The 21353-nt window shown below is 48.3% G+C and overlaps 1 protein-coding gene across 1 annotated transcript in view; it reads left to right on the top strand.

Moving 5' to 3' along the window:
- sspo (SCO-spondin) overlaps positions 1-21353 on the top strand; it is a 546162-nt gene that overhangs the window by 181871 nt on the left and 342938 nt on the right. Inside the window, exons 25-30 of the mRNA XM_085993923.1 lie at positions 6270-6410; positions 7003-7185; positions 7754-7904; positions 8466-8625; positions 17130-17184; positions 18923-19171. Of these exons, the coding sequence (XP_085850049.1) occupies positions 6270-6410; positions 7003-7185; positions 7754-7904; positions 8466-8625; positions 17130-17184; positions 18923-19171 (939 nt within the window). The remainder of the gene's footprint in view (positions 1-6269; positions 6411-7002; positions 7186-7753; positions 7905-8465; positions 8626-17129; positions 17185-18922; positions 19172-21353) is intronic.

Raw genomic sequence — 21353 nt, 5'->3', positions numbered from 1 at the left:
GTAATAAATCGACGAGATTACGAGAGGCTATTTTCGCATATACCTCTAAAAGACACATCCATTATCTTAAAAACATATACGGGGCAGAAAGTCTACCCCAAAGGAAAAATAAGGGTGCCTGTGGTATACAACGGCAAAGAAATACATAAGTTGTATTTATACATTCTACAAGATGGTGGTCCACCGTTGTTGGGACGTGAATGGATGAGGAAGATACGTTTAGACTGGCACTCCATTCAGGCACTGACGGTGACCAGTAAGGAAAAAAACAATGATGACATCATACCTGAACGATTAAAAGACATCTTGGCCAACGCCAAAGAAGTGTTTCAAGAGAAACTAGGAACCTTGAAAGGCATCACCGCCTCAATAAAAGTGGAAGATACAGCAATTCCAAAATTTTTTAAGGCAACACCGGTGCCATACGCAATACGTCCAGCAGTCGAGGCAGAGCTGAAGAATTTGGAAAAGGCAGGCGTATTATCCAAAATAGATTGGAGCGAATGGGCAACACCCATCGTTCCAGTCATGAAAAAAACATTGAAAAATAACTCTGAGGAACAGAAAAATTCGCATCTGTGGGGACTTTAAGGTGACTGTAAACCCGGTCCTTCACACGGTACAGTATCCTCTTCCGAGGATAGAAGATATTTTCACCTCACTATCCGGAGGGAAACGTTTCACAAAAATTGACTTGGCACAAGCATATCTACAGATGGAGGTTGAGGAGACCTCTAAAAAGTATCTCACAATAAACACACACAAAGGCCTGTACCAGTACAATCGACTGGTTTTTGGAATAGCATCAGCTCCAGCTATCTGGCAAAGAGCTATGGAGCAAGTCCTGCAAGGGATTCCGGGGACTCAATGCTACCTAGACGACATCCTTATAACAGGAGAAAACGACAACGAGCACCTTGCCAATTTGGAGCAGGTGCTCACTAGGCTGAAAGAACGGGGCCTACGAGCAAATCGCCCCAAGTGCGAATTTTTCCAAAATCAGATATCATATTGTGGCCACATAATTAATAAGGAAGGGTTGCATAAGTCACCTGAGAAAATTGAAGCAGTTATAAAAGCCCCAGCACCTGAAAATGTTTCACAATTAAGGTCATTCCTGGGATTAATAAATTACTATCATAAATTTTTACCGAACTTATCAACTATTCTACACCCTCTTAATGATCTTCTACAGACAGGAGTGATTTGGAAATGGAACGAAGACTGTAAACGTGCCTTCCATAAATGTAAAGACTTAATCACATCCGAGAAAATTTTGGCTCATTACAACCCATCACTACCAATCAGACTGGCGTGCGATGCATCCCCTTACGGCATAGGAGCGGTATTGTCCCATAGATTCCCTGATGGCTCGGAACGGCCGATAGCTTTTGCGTCACGCTCATTGAACTCAGCTGAGCGTAACTATGCCCAGATAGACAGGGAAGCACTCAGCCTGGTATGGGGAGTGAAGAAATTCAACCATTACCTACACGGACAAAAATTTACCTTGCTGACTGACCATCAACCCCTCATCTCCATATTCAACCCTAAAAAAGGTGTCCCCATTATGACGGCACAAAGACTACAGAGGTGGTCCCTTTTTCTAGGGGCACACCAATACAACATTGAATACAAAGGGTCAAAACAGCATGGGAATGCTGACGGTTTATCACGCCTACCGTTGCCAACGATAGAAGAGGCACCTACAGTAGACCCAGTAGAGATATTCCACTCTACCATAGTGGAATGTCTACCGGTGACAAATTCTGCCATTGAAAGGGAGACAAGAAATGACCCTACTCTCTCACGGGTCTACGATTTAACAATGAAGGGATGGCCAGCACATGGCGAACCACTGTTGCCAGCATTCTCGCAAAGAAGAGAACAGCTGTCAGTGTGCCAAGGAACCTTGATGTGTGGATCCAGAGTGGTGATTCCACCCAAACTCCAGGATAAAGTACTAAAGGAGCTTCACGAGTGGCATCTGGGTGGAGTGAAAATGAAGAACCTAGCTAGGGCGTTTGTATGGTGGCCAGGTATCGATGGAGACATCGAAGACATGACCAAGAGCTGCCTAGGATGCCAGAAGGTCCAAAATGCTCCGCCACAGGCCCCTCTACATCCATGGGAGTGGCCCTCATCTCCCTGGCAAAGGGTGCACATCGACTTTGCTGGTCCATTTATGGACTCAATGTTCTTAATCGCAGTTGATGCACACTCCAAGTGGCCGGAGGTAATAAAGATGTCCTCCACCACCACGGCAAAAACCATCACAGTATTAAGGACCATATTTGCCAGGAATGGGCTGCCGGAGCAGATATGTTCTGATAATGGACTGCAATTTGTGTCCGAAGAATTCAGAAAGTTCTTAAAGAACAATGGGGTAAAGCACTACACGTCCGCCCCATACCATCCCGCCACCAATGGATTGGCTGAAAGGTTTGTCCAGACCTTCAAGAAGGCCATCAAGGCCATGGGTAATGAAGACATAAAACTTCAGCACAAGGTGGATAACTTCTTATTTGCATATAGGAATGCAACACATATGGTTACTAACCAAACTCCCGCCATGATGTTCTACAATAGAAACCTAAGATGCCGGCTGGATTTGGTCAAGCCCAACATCCGAAGGGACGTGGAGAACCGGCAGTTTCAGGGCATGAATGAAAGGCCAACTAGGGCCTTCCAGATAGGCCAACCGGTTTTGGCCCGGGACTACCGTACCGAGAAATGGCAGCCTGGAACTATCTGCACACGATTAGGACCACTGATGTATACCGTGGACATCGGAGACAGCATAATAAGGCGCCATGCTGACCAAATCATCAAGTCATCTGAAAAGGGACAACCTACACCACCACTCTATACATCTAACGATGAAGTAGAGATACCCATATCTACCTCCGATTCGGTGATACTGGAGCCCGATGAACCCGACACTGGCCTTCAAGCCGAATCAGCCTTGCCAGAAGAACCTACTACACCACCAGAAACTACTACACCCCCGAGGCGTTATCCGGACCAAGTCAGGAAGCCTCCTGAGAGACTAACTTATAATTAATTAATACAGCAATGTATATTATTTTGCATATAACATGTAATTAATAATTACTTAAAATATGATGTACTAGTTAGCTGGAAGGGGAGGAATTGTGGTGTATGTGCCTTTAAGAGCAATTATGGTGTATGTGCCTTTAAGAGCCCCAGGTGTGCGTAATGCCGGTAATTGCCACTTGGGCTATATAAGCCTGTGTATTGTGTATATCCTTTAGAAACCCCCCCCAGACTTGCTTAGTAAATACCTATGAACCAACTCCTGTCTTCAGTGTCTTTATCTACACACGGACACTACAGTGTTCCCCAAGGGTCAGTGCTGGGGCCACTGCTTTTTTTGATATTTATAAATAACCTGGATATTGGAATACAGAGTAGAATTTCTAAATTTGCCAATGACACCAAACTTGAGGGTGTGGCAAACAGTGAGGATGATACCCTAAACACGGGGGCCCCACAAGGATGTGTGCTGAGCCCCCTCCTCTACTCCCTCTTCACCCACGACTGTGTGGCTGTTCATGGTTCCAACACCATCATCAAGTTTGCGGATGATACCACGGTAGTAGGCCAGATCACCAACAACGATGAGTCAGCCTACAGGGAGGAGGTCCAGCATCTCGTGAAGTGGTGCGCCAATAACAACCTGGCCCTTAACATCAAGAAAACCAAAGAAATCATTGTGGACTTCAGGAAGTCTAAAGGCGGAAGTCACACCCCCATCCACATCAATGGGGCTGTGGTGGAAAGGGTGGACAGCTTTAAGTTCCTCGGAGTCCACATCACGGAAGACCTCTCCTGGTGAAGAAGGCCCAGCAGCGCCTATATTTCCTAAGGAGGCTGAAGGGATGTAACCTGTCACCCCTGATCCTCTCTAACTTTTACCGCTGCACAATAGAGAGCATCCTGACAAACTGTATCACAGTATGGTATGGCAGCTGTAGCTACTATGACCGGAAAGCCCTGCAGCGGGTAGTCAAAACTGCCCAACGCATTACCGGCTACCGACCATAGAGCACATATACCAGAAACGCTGTTTACGGAGGTCACGGTCCATCATCAAAGACCCTACCCACCCCAGCCACAGTCTGTTCGCCCTCCTGCCATCTGGGAGACGCTACAGATGCATTCGCACCCGTACGACCAGATTTAGGAACAGCTTCTTTCCCAGGGCTGTCATCCTACTGAACTCCACAAATAAACTCTAAAGCCTGCACATCTGCCAATGCACTTTATTATGGTTATGTTTATGTTAATGTATTACAAGCCAAATGTATGTTGAATGTTTAAATGTCTTAATCTAAATGTACACTCTCGGGAGCCGCAAGCCTACATTTCGTTGTACTGCACTTGTGCACTAACAATGACAATAAAGTTGATTTGATTTGAATTGGCTGCAACAGGACATAGAAAGACTAGCAGAATGGGCAGACAAGTGGCAGATGGAATTTAATACAGAGAAGTGTGAGGTGATGCATTTTGGCAGAAGGAACAGGGAGAGGCAATATACACTTAATGGCATAGTTTTAAAGAGTGTGCAGGGACAGAGGGACCTGGGAGTTAATGTGCATAGGTCCCTGAAGGTGGCAGGACATATTGAGAGAGTGGTTAACAAAGCATATGGGATCTTGGGCTTCATAAATAGAGGTATTGAGTACAAAAGTAGAGAAGTTATGCTGAACCTTTATAAAGCGCTGGTTAGGCCACAACTGGAGTATTGCGTCCAGTTCTGGTCACCACACTTTAGGAAGGATGTGAAGGTCCTTGAGAGGGTGCAGAGGAGATTTACCAGAATGGTTCCGGGGATGGGGGATCTTAGCTACAAGGACAGGTTGGAGAAGCTGGATTTATTTTCATTAGAGCAAAGGAGGTTGAGGGGTGATTTGATAGAGGTGTACAAGATTATGACGGGTTTGGATAGGCTAGACGGGGAAAGGCTGTTCCCACTAGTTGATGGTACAAGGACTAGGGGACACAGATTTAAGGTTTTGGGCAAGAGATACAGGGGAGTTGTGAGGAAAAACTTTTTTACGCAGCGAGTGGTGAGGACCTGGAACTCGCTGCTGACGGAAGTGGTGGAAGCGGAGACACTGAATGTTTTCAAGGGGAGACTGGATAGGCACTTGAGGGAAATAAACTTGCAGGGCTACGGGGATAGAGCGGGGGAATGGGACTGACTGGATTGCTCTACAGAGCCGGCACGGACTCGATGGGCCGAATGGCGGCCTCCTGTGCCATATGACTCATTAGACCCTTGGCTCCCCACTATTTCTGGAATGTTTTTTGTTTCTACTACTGTGAAGACAGATATAAAGTATGCATGTGATGACTGCAATTTCCTTATTCCCCACTAGAATTTCTCCTGTCTCTGCCCCTAAGGGACCCATGTTTACTTTCACTAATCTCTTCCTTTTTCCATACTTGTAGAAGCTTTTACAATCTGTTTTTATATTTCTAGCTAGTTCACTCTCATTTTATTTTCTCCCTCTTTATCAGGATTCCTGAGTTAATCTCTGGTGTTCCTGCCCTCTTCTCTTCTTAGGCAGTCCCTCGGAACCGAGGGTGACTTGCTTCCACATTAAAAATGAGTTCTCAGGTGACTGATGAGTCCAATGCGGGACCTACAGTCTCTGTCACAGGTGGGGCAGACAGTGGTTGAAGGGGCGGGTGGGTGGGGTGCTTGGGTTGACGTGCGCTCCTTGCGCTGCCTGCGCTTGGCTTCCACTTGCTCCCGGCGAAGAGACCCGAGGTGTTCGGCACATTCCCGGATGCTTCTCCTCCACTTTGTGCGGTCTTGGGCCAGGGATTCCCAGGTGTCAGTGGGGATGTTACACTTTTTCAAGGAGGCTTTGAGGGTGTCCTTGAAGCGTTTCCTCTGCCCACCTGGGGCTATCTTGCCGTGCCAGAGCTCCGAGTAGAGCGCTTGTTTTGGGAGTCTCGTATCGGGCATGCAGACGATGTGGCCCGTCCATCGGAGCTGATTGAGCTTGGTCAAAGCTTCGATGCTGGGGATGTTGGCCTGAGCCAGAACACTGACGTTGGTGCGCCTATCCTGCCAATGGATTTGCAGGATCTTGCGGAGGCAGTGTTGGTGGTACCTCTCCAGTGCTTTGAGGTGCCTGCTGTACATGGTCCATGTCTCTGAGGCATACAGCTCCTGCTCTGATGGTTTGTTGATGTCACGAGTTTTAATTCTCTTGTTCTGATTTCTGCAGCTCCCTGTCATTCTGAGGACTGCTTGAAGACACACCACTGTCCTGGGGATCTGGTGATGCGAGATTGTGCCACTTGTCCTTTGACCTGTGCAGAACTAACCATGGAGACCAGTTGTCCCCAAGGAGGAATGTGTTTCTCGGGTAGGTGGAGGGAAGCTTGAGGTGGTCACAAGGATTTCGAGGACACAGACATTGAGCACGGGGCCAGGTGCACCCCACTCTGCCTGTCTGATAACCGCTCCTGTGAAGCGCCTTGGAACATTTTACGATGTTAAAGATGCTATATAAATGCAAGTTGTTGTTGTTTGTGTGCATCTGTGTGTGTGTGTCTGAGTGTCTGTGTGTGTGAGTGTCTGGTGCATGTGCTTGTCTGTGGGTGTCTGTGTGTCTGTGGGTGTCTGTGTGCGTGTCTATTTGTGTGTGTGTCTGTCTGTTTCTGTGTGTTTCTTTGTGTATGTCTGTGGGTGACTGTGTGTCTGTGGGTGGGTGTGCCTGTGGGTGTCTGTGTGTGTGTGTGTGTGTGTGTCTGTCTGTCTCTGTGTGTTTCTGTGTGTGTCTGTGTGTGTCTGTCTGCCTGTGTATCAAGTGAGGAATCGATCAGGATTAGCTGTGATTCCCCTGGTGTGCTAACACTCTGTGACACCGGCGATTTGGTTGTGGAGAGCAGGAACTGGGGGGTGACTATTGTACACTGCCTGTCTCCTGGGCTGAATTCTTGGTGTGTTGTGTGCAGGCTGCTGGTGCCCCGAGGGTCTGGTACTGGACGTTAACCAGCGCTGTGTCCACCCTGCGGACTGTCCATGTCATGTGGACGGGGTGAAATACTGGCCGGGCCAGCTGGTCAAAGTCAACTGTGAGATCTGCTCCTGTCACAATGGCCGTTTGGAGCTCTGCCGGCACAATCCGGAGTGTTCAGGTAAATGATACTCGGAGACGGGAAACAGAAGAGCTCAGGAACAGTGAGCGGAGGAGAGAGAGCGGCACGATTCATCAATCTGTGATAAATCAGGGATTGAGATAACACAGGGCATGGGGGGTGGGTGGGGTACAGGGTGGGTGGGGTACAGGGTGGGTGGGTTACAGGGGGTGGGGTGGGTGGATGGGTGGGTTACAGGGGGTGGGGTACGGTGGGGTTTGGTATGGGGGTACGGGGGTGGGTGAGGTATGGGGGTGGGTGGGGTATGGGGGATGGGTGGGGTACGGGGGTGGGTGAGGTATGGGGGTGGAGTATGGGGGGGTTCAGGGGTACAGGGTGGGGTATGGGAAGAATACGGAGGGTGGGTGGAACATTGAGTTAGAGAGGTGGAGAGAACGGGGAGATTCTGTGCCCGGGAAAAGCACCCAGACCCGTTGTGAGACTCCTCCTGTTCCCCCGATCTGTCTGAGGGTGAGGGACCCGGCGTGTGTCCAGACCGGAATTCAATTCCTATTGATTTCTTGCCAGTTTTTAACACGGTTTCTTCGTCTTTTATTCCCGACACCAGTGGACTGTGGCTGGTCGAGTTGGTCTGCCTGGGGCGACTGTCTGGGACCATGTGGGGTTCAGAGTGTTCAATGGTCGTTCCGCAGCCCCAATAACCCCAAACAACATGGGCACGGCAACCCGTGTAGAGGAATTTACCGCAAAGCTCGCAGGTAACTCGGGGTTTGGGGTTTGTGTCCCTCGGTTCGGGGATTGGGGTTTGGGGTCTCGGGGTTCAGGGTCTCGGGGATTGGGGTTTGGGTCCCTTGGTTCGGGGATTGGGCTTTGGGGTCTCGGGGTTCAGGGTCTCGGGGTTTGGGTTTTGGGTCACTTGGTTCGGGGATTGGGGTTTGGGTCCCTTGGTTCGGGGATTGAGGTTTCAGGGTTCGTGGTTTGGGGTTTGGGTCCCTTGGTTCGGGGATTGGGATTTGGGTCCCTCGGTTTGGGGTTTGGGTCCCTCGGTTCGGGGATTGGGGTCTCTGGGTTCAGGGTTCAGGGTTCGTGGTTTGGGGGTTTGGGTCCCTTGCTTCGGGGTTTGGGGTTTGGGCCCCTTGGTTCGGGGATTGGGGTCTCTGGGTTCAGGGTTCGGGGATTGGGGTTTGGGTCCCTTGGTTCGGGGTTTGGGGTTTGGGTCGCTCGGTTCGGGGTTTGGGATCTCTGGGTTCAGAGTCCCTCGGTTTGGGGTTCGAGTCCTGCAGTACATATTCCCACACTATCGTTGTCTTGGTGTTTAGGTGTCAGACGGCGCCCTGTCAGGACTGTGAATTCCAGGCCAGGTTCTACTCCATGGGCGAGCGTTGGCGAGTCGGACAGTGTGAGGTTTGTCAGTGTTTCGAACAGCTCCGTGTGCACTGCTCCACTTACTGTCCTTACACAGCGCTGGGATGTCCACAGGTAAGGGGTGTGTGGCGTGTATGGTATTAATGGGGTATGTTTGGGGCATTTATGGGGTATTTATGGGATTGGTGCACATCATTTTCCCAGGTCTCCCTGATCCCAGACCCACCCCACAATGTTCCCAGACACAGGAGCAGGAGGAGGCCATTCAGCCCCTCGATCCTGTCCCACCATTCAATTCGATCATGGCTGATCTGTAACTTAACTCCATTTACCCACCCTGGTCCCATAACCCATAATACCCAAACCCATCAAAAATCTATCGATCTCAGCCTCAACATTTTCTATTGACCCACAGCTTTTTGGGGCGAGAGTTCCAGATTTCCACCGCCCTTTGTGTGAAGAAGTGCTTCCTGACGTCACCCCTGAACGGCCGGGCTCTAATTTTAAGGTTCTGCCCCCTTGTTCTGGACTCCCCCCACCAGAGGAAACAGTTTCTCTCTCTCCCCACCCCATCAACTCCTTTAATCATCTTAAACACCTCGATCAGATCACCCCTTAATCTTCTAAACTCGAGGGAATACAAGCCCAGTCTGTGCAACCTGTCCTCGTAACTTAACCCCTTTTAGCCCCCGGGATCATTCTGGTGAATCTGCGCTGCTCCCCCGCCGAGGCCGAGATATCCTCAAGGCTCAAAGCATCAGAGTGAGAGGGAGTGTGAGGGCTGCATGGGGGAATAGTTCTGTGAATGTGAGCATAGAGAGAGAGGGAATGGGTAAGGGTGCATGGATGTGAGTGTCTAGTGGGATGTGCAGGAAGAGATTGCTAAAGCTGAGAGCTGGTGAGGAAAGGCAATGGGGATCAGATTGAGGGTGATGGAAACTTCATACAGTACTTACTTTTCCAGTGCGAAGAAGGTCATGGAATCTTTTCCTGCACTGCAACCACGTTCTTCGTGTTAGCCCCAAGGAGTTGACTTGACCTGCCACCTCTAGCCACACAGCCTTGGTCTGGCTGGGAGGCCTCTTCCTCCCTGAAGAAGGGAACAGGACCTCCCTGTGGGCCCTAGCACCATCCAGTAATGCCTGGAGTGAAGCCTCATCAAATTTGGGGGCAGATCTGGCCCTCCCGCTGGCCGTTGCTCCTGCAGGCTCCTGTGCCATGTTAATGGTGAAGGTTGGAAGCCTGCAGAGGAAGCAAGGCTTGCTGTGGACCTTCTTATGTTCTTATGTTCTTAAAAGCAGCAGCAATGATGACATCATATTCTGCGACTTTCTGACTGGGAATACTCAATTGCCAAGGCTTCCTACACGCTGGAAATCAATTGGCCAATTGAGTTAAAATTGCATCAATCTCACAGACCCATTTGGAATCGTGTGGGAAACACTAAATTCGGGGAACCCGCCAATTCCCCGCGCCCGAGTTAAAATCGACCCCGATACCTCTATTTATGAAGTCCAGGATCCTGTAAGCTTTTTTAACCGCTTTCTCGACCTGCCCTGCCACCTTCAATGATTTGTGCACACATACCCCCAGGTCTCTCTGTTCATGCACCCCCTTTAGGATTGTACCCTTTAGTTTATATTGCCTCTCCTCATTCTTCCACCAAATTTATCACTTCGCACTTTTCTGTGTTAAATTTCATCTGCCACGTGTCCACCCATTCCACCAGCCTGTCTATGTCTTCCTGAAGTCTATCACTCTCCTCCTCACTGTTCACTATACTTCCAAGTTTTCTGTCATCTGCAGATTTTGAAATTGTGCCCTGTACACCCACGTCCAAATCATTAATTTATATCAAGAAAAGCAGTGGTCCCAGAACTGACCCCTCAATCGTGTTTTACCTCAAGTTGGTAAAACACGATTTGCCTTTTTTTTCTTGAAGATAGGAGCAGGAGTAGGCCATTCGGCCCCTCGAGCCTGCTCCGCCATTCAATGCGATCATGGCTGATCATCCAAATTCAGTACCCGGTCCCTGCTTTCTCCCCATATCCCTTGATCCCTTTAGCCTTAAGGAATATATCTAACTCCTTCTTGAATATATTTAATGAATTGGCCTCAACTGCCTTCTGTGGTAGAGAATTCCACAGGTTCACCACTCTCTGGGTGAAGAAATTCCTCCTCATCTCTGTCCTAAATGGCTTACCCCTTATCCTTAGACTGTGAATCCTGGTCCTGGACTCCCCGACCATCGGGAACATCCTTCCTGCATCTAGTCTGTCTAGTCCTGTTAGAATTTTATAAGTTTCAATGAGATCCCCTCTCATTCTTCTAAACTTAGGTGAATATAAGCCCAATCAACCCAATCTCTCCTCATACGTCATTCCTGCCATCCCAGGTATCAGTCTGATGAATCTTTGCTGCACTCCCTCCATGGCAAGAACATCCTTCCTCAGATAAGGCGACCAAAACTGCACACAATACTCAAGGTGTGGTCTCACCAAGGCCCTGTACAACTGCAGCAAGACATCCTTGTTCCTGTACTCAAACCCTCTTGCTACGAAGGCCAACATACCATTTGCCTTCTTAACCGCCTGCTGCACCTGCATGCTTACCTTCAGCGACTGGTGCAAAAGGACACCCAGGTCTCGTTGCACTTCCCCTTCTCCCAATCTATTGCCATTCAGATAATAATCTGCCTTCCTGTTTTTGACACCAAAGTGGATAACCTCACATTTATCCATGTTATATTGCACCTGCCATGCTTCTGCCCAATCATCCAACCTGTCCAAATCATCCTGGAGTTTCTCGGCATCCTCCTCACAGCACACACGCCCACCCAGCTTTGTGTCGTCTGCAAATTTGGAGATATTACATCTAGTTCCCTTGTCTAGATCATTAATATATATTGTGAATAGCTGGGGTCCTAGGACCAATCCTTGCGGTACCCCACTAGTCACTGCCTGCCACTCTGAAAAAGACCCGTTTATTCCAACTCTTTGCTTTCTGTCTGCCAACCAGTTCTCTATCCAAGTCAATACCTTGCCCCCAATCCCATGTGCCTTAACTTTACACGCTAATCTCTTATGTGGGACCTTATCGAAAGCCTTCTGAAAGTCCAAATACACCACATCCACTGGTTCTCCCTTATCTATTCTACCAGTTACATCCTCAAAAAATTCCAGCAGATTAGTCAAGCACAATTTACCTTTTGTTAATCCATGTTGACTTTGTCCGATCCTGTCACTGTTTTCCAAGCGCTCTGCTATTACATCTTTTATAATGGACTCTAGCATTTTCCCCACTACCGATGTCAGGCTTACCGGTCTGTAATTCCCCTTTTTCTCTCTAGCACCTTTTTTGAATAGTGGGGTAACATTAGCTACCCTCCAATCCATGGGTACTGTTCCAGAGTCTATCGAATGTTGGAAGATGATCAACAATGCATCTACTATTTCTAGGGCCACTTCCTTAAGTACCCTGGGATGTAGATTATCAGGCCCTGGGGATTTATCGGCTTTCAATCCCATCAATTTCCCTAACACCATTTCCCTACAAATACTGATTTCTTTCAGTTCCTCCCTTTCATCAGACCCTATGTTCCCCGACATTTCTGGGAGGTTATTTGTGTCCTCCTTTGTGAAGACAATTGTCTCCTCTACCTCCTCCTTCACTATGTCTATGGCAGCATCTTCTTCCTTGGTGAAGCCAGATGCAAAGTACTCGTTTAGTACCTCAGCCACACCCTCTGCCTCCATGCGTGGGTCTCCTTTTAGGTCCCTAATCGGCCCCACCCCTCCTCTTACTACCTGTTTACTATTTATATGCCTATAGAAGTCTTTTGGATTCCTCTTTATGTTGGCTGCCAATCCATTCTTATACTCTCTCTTTGCCCCTCTTATTTTCATTTTCACTTCTCCTCTGAACTTTCCATATTCAGCCTGGTTCTCAGATGTATTCTCGACCTGACATCTGTCGTACACGCTCTTCTTCTGCTTATTCTCTATCTCTTTCGTCATCCAGGGAGCTCTGACTTTAGTTGCCCTACCTTTCCCCCTAGTGGGAATGTACCTCGACTGTACCCGAACTATTTCCTCTTTAAAGGCAGCCCATTGTTCGATTACAGTTTTGCCTGCCAATCTTTGATTCCAATTTACCTGGGCCAGATCAATTCTCAATCCACTGAAAGTGGCCCTCCTCCAATTAAGTATTTTGACTCTAGATTGTTCCCTGTCATTTTCCATAGCTAATCTAAACCTTATGATATTATGATCACTGTTCCCTAAATGTTCCCCTACTGACACTTGCTCCACTTGACCCACCTCATTCCCCAGAACCAAATCCAGCAATGCCTCCTTCCTCGTTGGGCCGGAAACATACTGATCAAGAAAGTTCTCCTGAACACACTTCAGAAATTCTTGCCCCTCCCTGCCCTTTACACTATTACTAACCCAGTCCAGGACATCCTCTCTCTCCAGCACTGCAACATTCTCCTTAACCAATACTGCCACACCACCTCCTTTCTTTCCTTTCCTATCTTTCCTGAACACCTTATATCCAGGAATATTTAATACCCAATCCTGTCCTTTTTTGAGCCAGGTCTCCTTATTGCCACAACATCATATTCCCACGTGGCTATTTGCGCCTGCAGCTCACCAACCTTATTTACCACACTTCGTGCATTCACACACATGCGCTGTAAACCTATCTTAGAGCTTCTTGTATTCTCTCTTAGTCTGACCCCACCTAATACCGCACTATTTCTTACTCTAGTGCTCTCTGCCTCTCCCAATTCTTTGTGCACTTTATTTCCCCTTTCTAATACTACATCCTGGTTCCCATCCCCCTGCCAAATTAGTTTAAACCCTCCCCAACAGCACTAGCAAACCCCTCCGCGAGGACATCGGTTCCGGTTTTGTTGAGGTGCAACCCGTCCGGCCTGTACAGGTCCCACCTCCCCCAGAAACAGTCCCAATGTCCCAGGAATCTGAAGCCCTCCCACCTGCACCATCTCTCCGGCCACACATTCATCTGCTCTAACCTCCTATTTCTATACTCACTAGCTTGTGGCACCGGGAGTAATCTGGAGATTACTACCTTTGAGGTCCTGCTTTTTAATCTCTTTCCTAGCTCCCTAAACTCTGCCTGCAGGACCTCATCCCTCTTTCTGCCTATGTCGTTGGTACCAATATGATCCACGACCTCTGGCTGTTCACCATCCCCTACATTGACTTCCTCCTTTTCTTTGGTGAAGACAGATGCAAAGTCCTCATTCAATACCTCCTGTGGTTGAGCAGATCGGTAGTTGCAGAAATGTTGTGGTGAATTGCGGGGGTTGAGCGGGTCATCATCTCAGAATAAGGGGTCGGCGTTTAGGACTGTGATGAGGAGAAATTTCTTCACTCAGAGGGTGGTGAATCTTTGGAATTCTCTACCCTAGTCGTTGAGTATATTCAAGACAGAGATCGATAGATTTTTGAATATTAAGGGAATCAAGGGATATGGGGATAGTGCAGGAACGTGGCGATGAGGTAGAAGATCAGCCATGATCTTATTGAATGGCGGAGCAGGCTTGAGGGGCCAAATGGCCTACTCCTGCATAACTTCTTATGATCTTATGTTACTTCATCAAAAAGCTCAATCAAGTTCGTCGAACACAATTTGCCTTTAACAAACCCGTGCTGGATTTCATTTACAAACCCATATTATTCCAAGTGACATTTAATTTTGTCCTGAATTAATGTCTCAAAGTTTCCCCACCACTGATGTTGGGCTGACTGGCCTGTAATTGCCGGGTTTATCCCTCTACTGTTTTTTAAACAGGGGTGTAACATTTGCAATCCTCCAGTCCTCTGTCACCACCCCCCGTATCGAAGGAGGATTGGAAGATTGTGGCCAGAGCCTCCACAATTTTGACCCTTTCTTCCCTCAGTAACCTCGGATAAATCGAGGTGACATTTCTACTTTGAGTGCTACCAACCTTTTAAGTACCTCCTTTATTTATTTTCATCCTATCCAACATCGCCACTGCCTCCTCCTTTACTGTGACATTGGCGGCATCCTCTTCTCCAGTGAGGACAGATGCAAAGTCCTCATTTAGTACCTCAGCCTCCACAAGATCTCATTGTTGGTCTCTTATCGGTTCCACCCTTCCTTTGATCACCCTTTTACTATTTGTGTTTAAAAAAGACTTTGGTGTTCCCTTTTATGTTAGCCGCTAATCTGTTCTCATAATCTCTCTTTGTCCCTCTTATTCCCATTTACACTTCCTGTACTGGCCGCGCTAGACGTGCTCCTATCTAGTTATCCAGCAAGTTAAACACTTATTCAAAATAATTCTTCGTGAAGCCGTTTGCTGTTTGAAGCCTTTACTTGAACAATTTTTGTGAAACTGTAAACAAAGATAAAGTATGTTTTGTACATAAACTGAGTACTATACATTCGATATTACATAAGATATAAACATATTTACAACAGTAGAATAGATTAATTGTATAACTAACTAACATTTGGACTCACTTCTGTAACTATCAAATATTAACCTTTTATAAACATACTAGCTGGGGGAGCCCGGCTTTGCCAGGGCTGTTTTGGGCCGGGCGGTTTAAATCGAGTGCCAGGCTTTGGGGCCTCTCTGTGTCCCTCTGTGAATCTGCTGCCGGGCAACATTTTAAATCGAGTCCCAGGCTTTTGGGCCCTGTCTGTGTCACTCTCTCAATCTGCTGCCGGGCAACATTTCTACCTTTTAATACCTTGAAAGATGAAAGTGAAAGTACTTATAAAATGTTTTTGGTAAATTTTATGTTATTTTTAAAAGAGATACTAACTTTTTCAAAGCTGGATAAGCAGAGTAGTTTGAGCTGGAAGCAGTGAAACAATGGCTGCCACATCCCTGAGATGAAAACGATTAGTCCCGCCCACACACACACACCGATTGGCCAACCATCAGGGGACCGTACTGTAGGATTGGTCAATCGGGACGGCACAGGATTGGTCGAACCTTGACGTCAGTCAATCAATGCTAAGTAGCAGATAATGAGTTTAATTTTGAAGGTTTTTTGCATAAGGCGCGAACAATTTTCGTCCGACCGAAAAGTAAATATGCTTACGACCGTCCCGGAACCGTAAGCTTTCTTCGGAGGTAACGCGCGCGTAGGTACGCTCTATAACTTTCGAGTGCATAGCCGGACAGACGCACATCCGAGGACAGAAGGACAGACAGACAGACAGATCGACTCGTTTATATATATAGAAGATTATTGTCAAAATACTACTCTGACAACGTTGCTATTATGCTAACAAACAAAGATACTCACAGATATTGTGCTTGGCCTAACATATGAAATCAGATTAAATTGGATTATGAAACCCTCATGGAATCCCCCATTACTGCCAGGTTCTTCCTGGAATTCTACTTCCTGGGATTCTACTTCCTGGATTACACAGGAAGAAAGGTACGAAGGTCAAATGACCTCACACAGGAAGAAAGGAACAAAGGTCAAATGACCTCTGCTTCATACAAACACACTGCTAACACAATAACCACCACCAGAGGGTGCTATCTGCACATAAAATAGTCCATCGGTCCAGAACACTTCCCCTCTGTACTTTCTGTAATCAGCCTGATTCTCTACTCTATTATGAACCTGACATTCATCATAAGCCTCTTTTATCTGTTTCATTATAACCTCTAAATCTTTAGTCATCCAGGGAGCTCTGGCTTTGGATTCCCTTCCTTTCCCTCTCATGGGAATGTGTCTACTCTGTAGCCGAACCATCTCCTCTTTGAAGATCTCCCATTGCTCAATTACTGTTTAACCTGCCAATCCTTGTCATAACCTGAGTTAGTCGGTCAGCTTTTGTTTGTCGAACGCTTTCCTCCACAACATGCCTGAAAATTCTCCTGTGTCTCTGATAGTTTTCCTCACAGTTGCTTTGGGCGATTTCCTCGGACCAGCACCCCCCCAATGTCTGGTGTCTGAGCCGAGACCCGCAGACCTCCCACAGTCTGCATCTTGCTGGCAGTCGCTGTTCAGTGAAAGCAAAGTCCTCAATCCATTCCTCCTCCGACACTGGCCACAGCCCCCCGGCTAACCAGCGGCAGACTCTCGCAGCCACGTCGAGCTCACTGGAGCGAGTGGCTGGGGAGGGATGGATTGGAGAATCGAGGGGGAGAGGAAGACCGAAGGGGGAGGAGGGAGAAAGGGATGAGGAGGGAGAGGAAGGAGAGAGGGAGGAAGGGAGAGAGATGGAGGATGAGGGGAGGAGAAAGAGGAGGAGGAGGTATAAAGGGAGAGGGGGAGGATGGGAGCGGTGTCGGTGAGGGGAGTGGAGAGGGGTGGGGATGGGGAGGAGAGAGACGGGGGAGTGGAGGGAGAGGGAGAGGGGAGGAGGGTAGAGGTGTGGAGAGGTGAGGAGGTGGAGGAGGAGTGGAGGGGAGGTGGATCGATGGGGTTGGAGGTAGAGTGACCCTTGGTCGCACAGCAGGTTTAGAGTCACACTGTGAAGATGTTTAAAGACTTTGGTTTAGACCAGACTGAGAGGGGAGGGGAACGGAGGGCTGTGAGGTTTCCAGGGGGTCTCTGGGAGTCACCGACTAACTTTGCTGCTTTTTCTCACAGGGTCAGAGTCTTGTTGAAGGATCGGCTGACAGATGCTGCTACTGCACTGAGAAAGGTGGGTCTCCGAGAAAGGGGGGTCATCGAGAAAGGGGGGTCACCGAGAAAGGTGGGTCACCGAGAAAGGGGCATCACCGAGAAAGGGGGGTCACCGAGAAAGGTGGGTCACCGAGAAATGGGGGTCACCGAGAAAGGGGGGCCACCGAGAAAGGGGGGGGGGCGGTAAAAGGACAAATGGGGTCAGCAGAAATTCGGAGGGGGGGCAAAGGTCATTCACTCCAACTTTCTTCTTCAGTCCCCACCGGGGCCTCGCAAGGTATCCCTGGGGCTGACTATCCTGCTGCTGTGGTACTGAGCCCCGCGCAAAGTAGGAAAGGCCCAGGCTCCATGCCCGGCCTGTGCTGATCCAGCTGAGCTGGTCTCACCCGGTCTGGCTATTTCTCTCTCGATTGGAATTGGTGATGTTCAGCACCTTTACTGTGGTAAAATGTCCCGCGGCGCTTCACCGGAGTGTGGTCCAACAAAATCTGACACTGAGCCACTGAAGGAGATATTGGGTTTTAAGGAGCGTCTTAAAGGAGGAGAGAGAGGTGGAGAGGTTTAGGGAGGGAATTCCAGAGCTTAGGGCCCAGGCAGCTGAAGACAACTGGGGGATGTGCAAGAGGCCAGAATTGGAGGAGCGCAGAGATCTCGGGGGGTTGTAGGGCGGGAGGAGGTTACAGAGCTAGGGAGGGATTTGAAAACAAGGATGAGAATTTTGAAATCGAGACGTTGCTTAACCGGGAGCCAATGTAGGTCAGCGAGCACAGGGGAGATTGGCGAACGGGACTTAGTGTGAGTTAGGACACGGGCAGTTTGAGATGAGCTGAAGTTTACGGAGGGTGGAATGTGGGAGGCCAACCAGGAGTGCGTTGGAATAGTCAAGTCTAGAGGGAACAAAGGCCCGGGGGAGGGTTTCAGCAACAGATGAGCTGAGACTGGCCGGAGACGGGCGATGGTACAGAGGAAATAGGCGGTCTTAGTTATGCTGCGGATATGTGGTCGGAAGCTCATCTCGGGGTCAAATATGACACCAAGGTTGCGAACAGTGTGGTTCAGCCTCAGACAGTTGCCAGGGGGAGGGATGGAATCGGTGGCTAGGGAACGGAGTTTGTGGCGGAGCCCGAAGACAACGGCTTCGGTTTTCCCAATATTTAGTTGGAGGAAATTTCTGCTCATCCAGAACTGGATGTCGGACAAGCAATCTGGCAATTTAGAGACCGTGGAGGGGTCGAGAGAGGTGGTGATGAGGTAGAGCTGGGTGTCGTCAGCGTACATGTGGAAACTGACGCTGTGTTTTTGGATGATGTCACCGAGGGGCAACATGTAGATGAGAAATAGGAGGGGCCAAGGATAGATCCTTGGGGAACACCAGAGGTAACGATGCGGGAGCGGGAAGAGAAGCCGTTGTAGGTGATTCTCTGGCTGTGATTTAGATAGATAAGAATGGAACCAGGCGAGTGCAGTCCCACCCAGCTGGACGACGGTGGAGAGGCGTTGGAGAAGGATGGAGTGGTCAACCGTGTCAAACTCTGCAGACCGGTTGAGGCGGATGTGGAGGGAGGGATAGTAAATCATTAGTGACTTTGATATGGACCGTTTCAGTGATGTGGGAGGGACTGTTAAATGCTGTCATTAATTTGCTGTTTATCCCACCCTGAGCTGATGGAATTAATGTGCTGGGCCTTTCTCCTGCACTGATGATCTGTCAGTCACTGCGCTCAGTCTCTGGATCAAACCGTCTCCATCTCTTCCAGATTCTGAGGATTCCACACTTCCCTCCGCATTCCCGCATCGCTCCACTTTCCCAGAGATTCGTTCTGCAATCCCTGAAATTCAGGCCACTCGCAGAGGGACAACCCCACCAACATCATCACCAGGGAGCGTGGTGTGCCAGAGAGGAGAGTTCCAGTGTCACAATGGGCACTGTGTCCTGGCTGGGATCAGAGGGCTCGTGTGCAATGGAGTCAACGACTGTGGTGATGCTTCGGATGAGTTGTACTGTGGTGAGCGAGTTTACTGTCCCATCATATTCAACCTTCCACTCTCATTCCCAGGGTCAGGGTTTTGAACGGCTGGGAGTGAGAGAGTCTCGAGTGTGGCACATATCGAGGCTGGAGAATACGGTGATTGGCTCTCTCCCCATCCTTTTACAAATCCTGACTTTGATCAGTGAGTGTGCACTGTGAGTGTGCACTGTGAGTGTGCACTGTGAGTGTGCACTGTGAGTGTGCACTGTGAGTGTGCACTGTGAGTGTGCACTGTGTGTGTGCACTGTGTGTGTGCACTGTGAGTGTGCACTGTGAGCGTGCACTGTGAGCGTGAACTGTGAGTGTGCACTGTGCAGTGTGCAGTTAAGAAACAATAGAGGTGCCATTACACTACTGGGTGTATTCTATAGACCACCAAATAGTGGGGAAGATATAGAGGAGCAGAGAAATTACAGAGAGGTACAAGAACTATAGAGTAGTGATAATGGGGGACTTCAACTACCCTAATATAGACTGGGAAAGTAATAGTGTAAAGGGCAGCGAGGGGGAAGAATTTCTGAAGTCTGTTCAGGAGAACTTTCTTGATCAGTACGTTTCCGGCCAATGAGGGAGGAGGCATTGCTGGATCTGGGTCTGGGGAATGAGGTAGGTCAAGTGGAGCAAGTGTCAGTAGGTGAACATTTAGGGAACAGTGATCATAATATCATATGGTTTAGATTAGCTATGGAAAATAACCAGGAGCAATCCAGAGTAAAAATACTTAATTGGAGGAAGGCCAATTTCAGTGGGTTGAGAACGGATCTGGCCCGGGTAAATTGGAATCAAAGATTGGCAGGCACTGTAATGGAACAATGGGCTGCCTTTAAAGAGGAGATGGTTCCAGTACAGCCGAGGTACATTCCCACGAGGGGGAAAGGTAGGGCAACTAAAGTCAGGGCTCCCTGGATGACAAAAGAGATAGAGAGCAAGATGAAGCAGAAAAAGGGGCGTATGACAGAGGTCAGGTTGAGAATACAAGGGAGAACCAGGCTGAATACAGAAAGTTCAGAGGAAAAGTGAAAAAGGAAATAAGAGGGGCAAAGAGAGAGTATGAGAATAGATTGGCAGCGAACATAAAAGGGAAACCAAAAGTCTTCTATAGGCATATAAATAGTGAACGGTTAGTAAAAGGAGGGTGGGGCCGATTAGGGACCAAAATGGAGACCTACGCATGGAGGCAGAGGGCATGGCTGAGGTACTAAATGAGTCCTTTGCATCTGTCTTCACCAAGGAAGAGGATGCTGCCAAAGTCATAGTGAAAGAGGAGGTAGTTGAGATACTGGATGGTACTAGAAAGGCTGGCAGTACTTAAAGTAGGTACGTCACCAGGACCGGAGGGGATGCTGAGGGAAGTAAAGGTGGAAATTGCGGAGGTACTGGCCATAATCTTCCAATCCTCCTTAGATACGGGGGTGGTGCCAGAGGACTGGAGAATTGCAAATGTTACACCCTTGTTCAAAAAAGGGTGTAAGGATAAACCCAGCAATTACAGGCCAGTCAGTTTAACCTCGGTAGTGGGGAAGCTTTTAGAAACGATAATCAGGGACAAATTTAACAGTCACTTGGACAAGTGTAGATTAATTAAGGAAAGCCAGCACGGATTTGTTAAAGGCAAACTGTGTTTAAATAACCTGATTGAGTTTTTTGATGAGGTAACAGAGGGTTGATGAGGGCAAGGCGGTTGATGTGATGTACATGAGTTTCCAAAAGGTGTTCGACAAAGTGCCACATAATAGGCTTGCCAGCAAAGTTGAAGCCCATAGAATAAAAGGGACAGTGGCAGCCTGGATACGGAATTGGCTAAGTGACAGGAAACAGAGAGTAGTGGTGAACGGTTGTTTTTCGGACTGGAGGAAGGTATACAGTGGAGTTCCCCAGGGGTCAGTTCTAGGACCACTGCTTTTCTTGATATATATTAATGACTTGGACTTCGGTGTACAGGGCACAATTTCAAAATTTGCAGATGACACAAAACGTGGGAGTATAGTGAACAGTGAGGAGGAGAGTGATAGACTTCAAGAAGACACAGACAGGCTGGTGAAATGGGCGGACACATGGCAGATGAAATTTAACGCAGAAAATTGCAAAGTGATACATTTTGGTAGGAAGAATGAGGAGAGGAAATACAAACTAAAGGGTACAATCCTAAAGGGGTGCA

The sequence above is a fragment of the Somniosus microcephalus genome, chromosome 7, assembly GCF_052327205.1.
Source record: "Somniosus microcephalus isolate GS21.2 chromosome 7, FLI_Smic_1.0, whole genome shotgun sequence".
NCBI classification, from domain to species: Eukaryota; Metazoa; Chordata; class Chondrichthyes; order Squaliformes; family Somniosidae; genus Somniosus; species Somniosus microcephalus.
The sequence above is the reverse complement of the archived record's forward strand: the minus strand, read 5'-3'. Positions and strand labels throughout refer to the sequence as shown.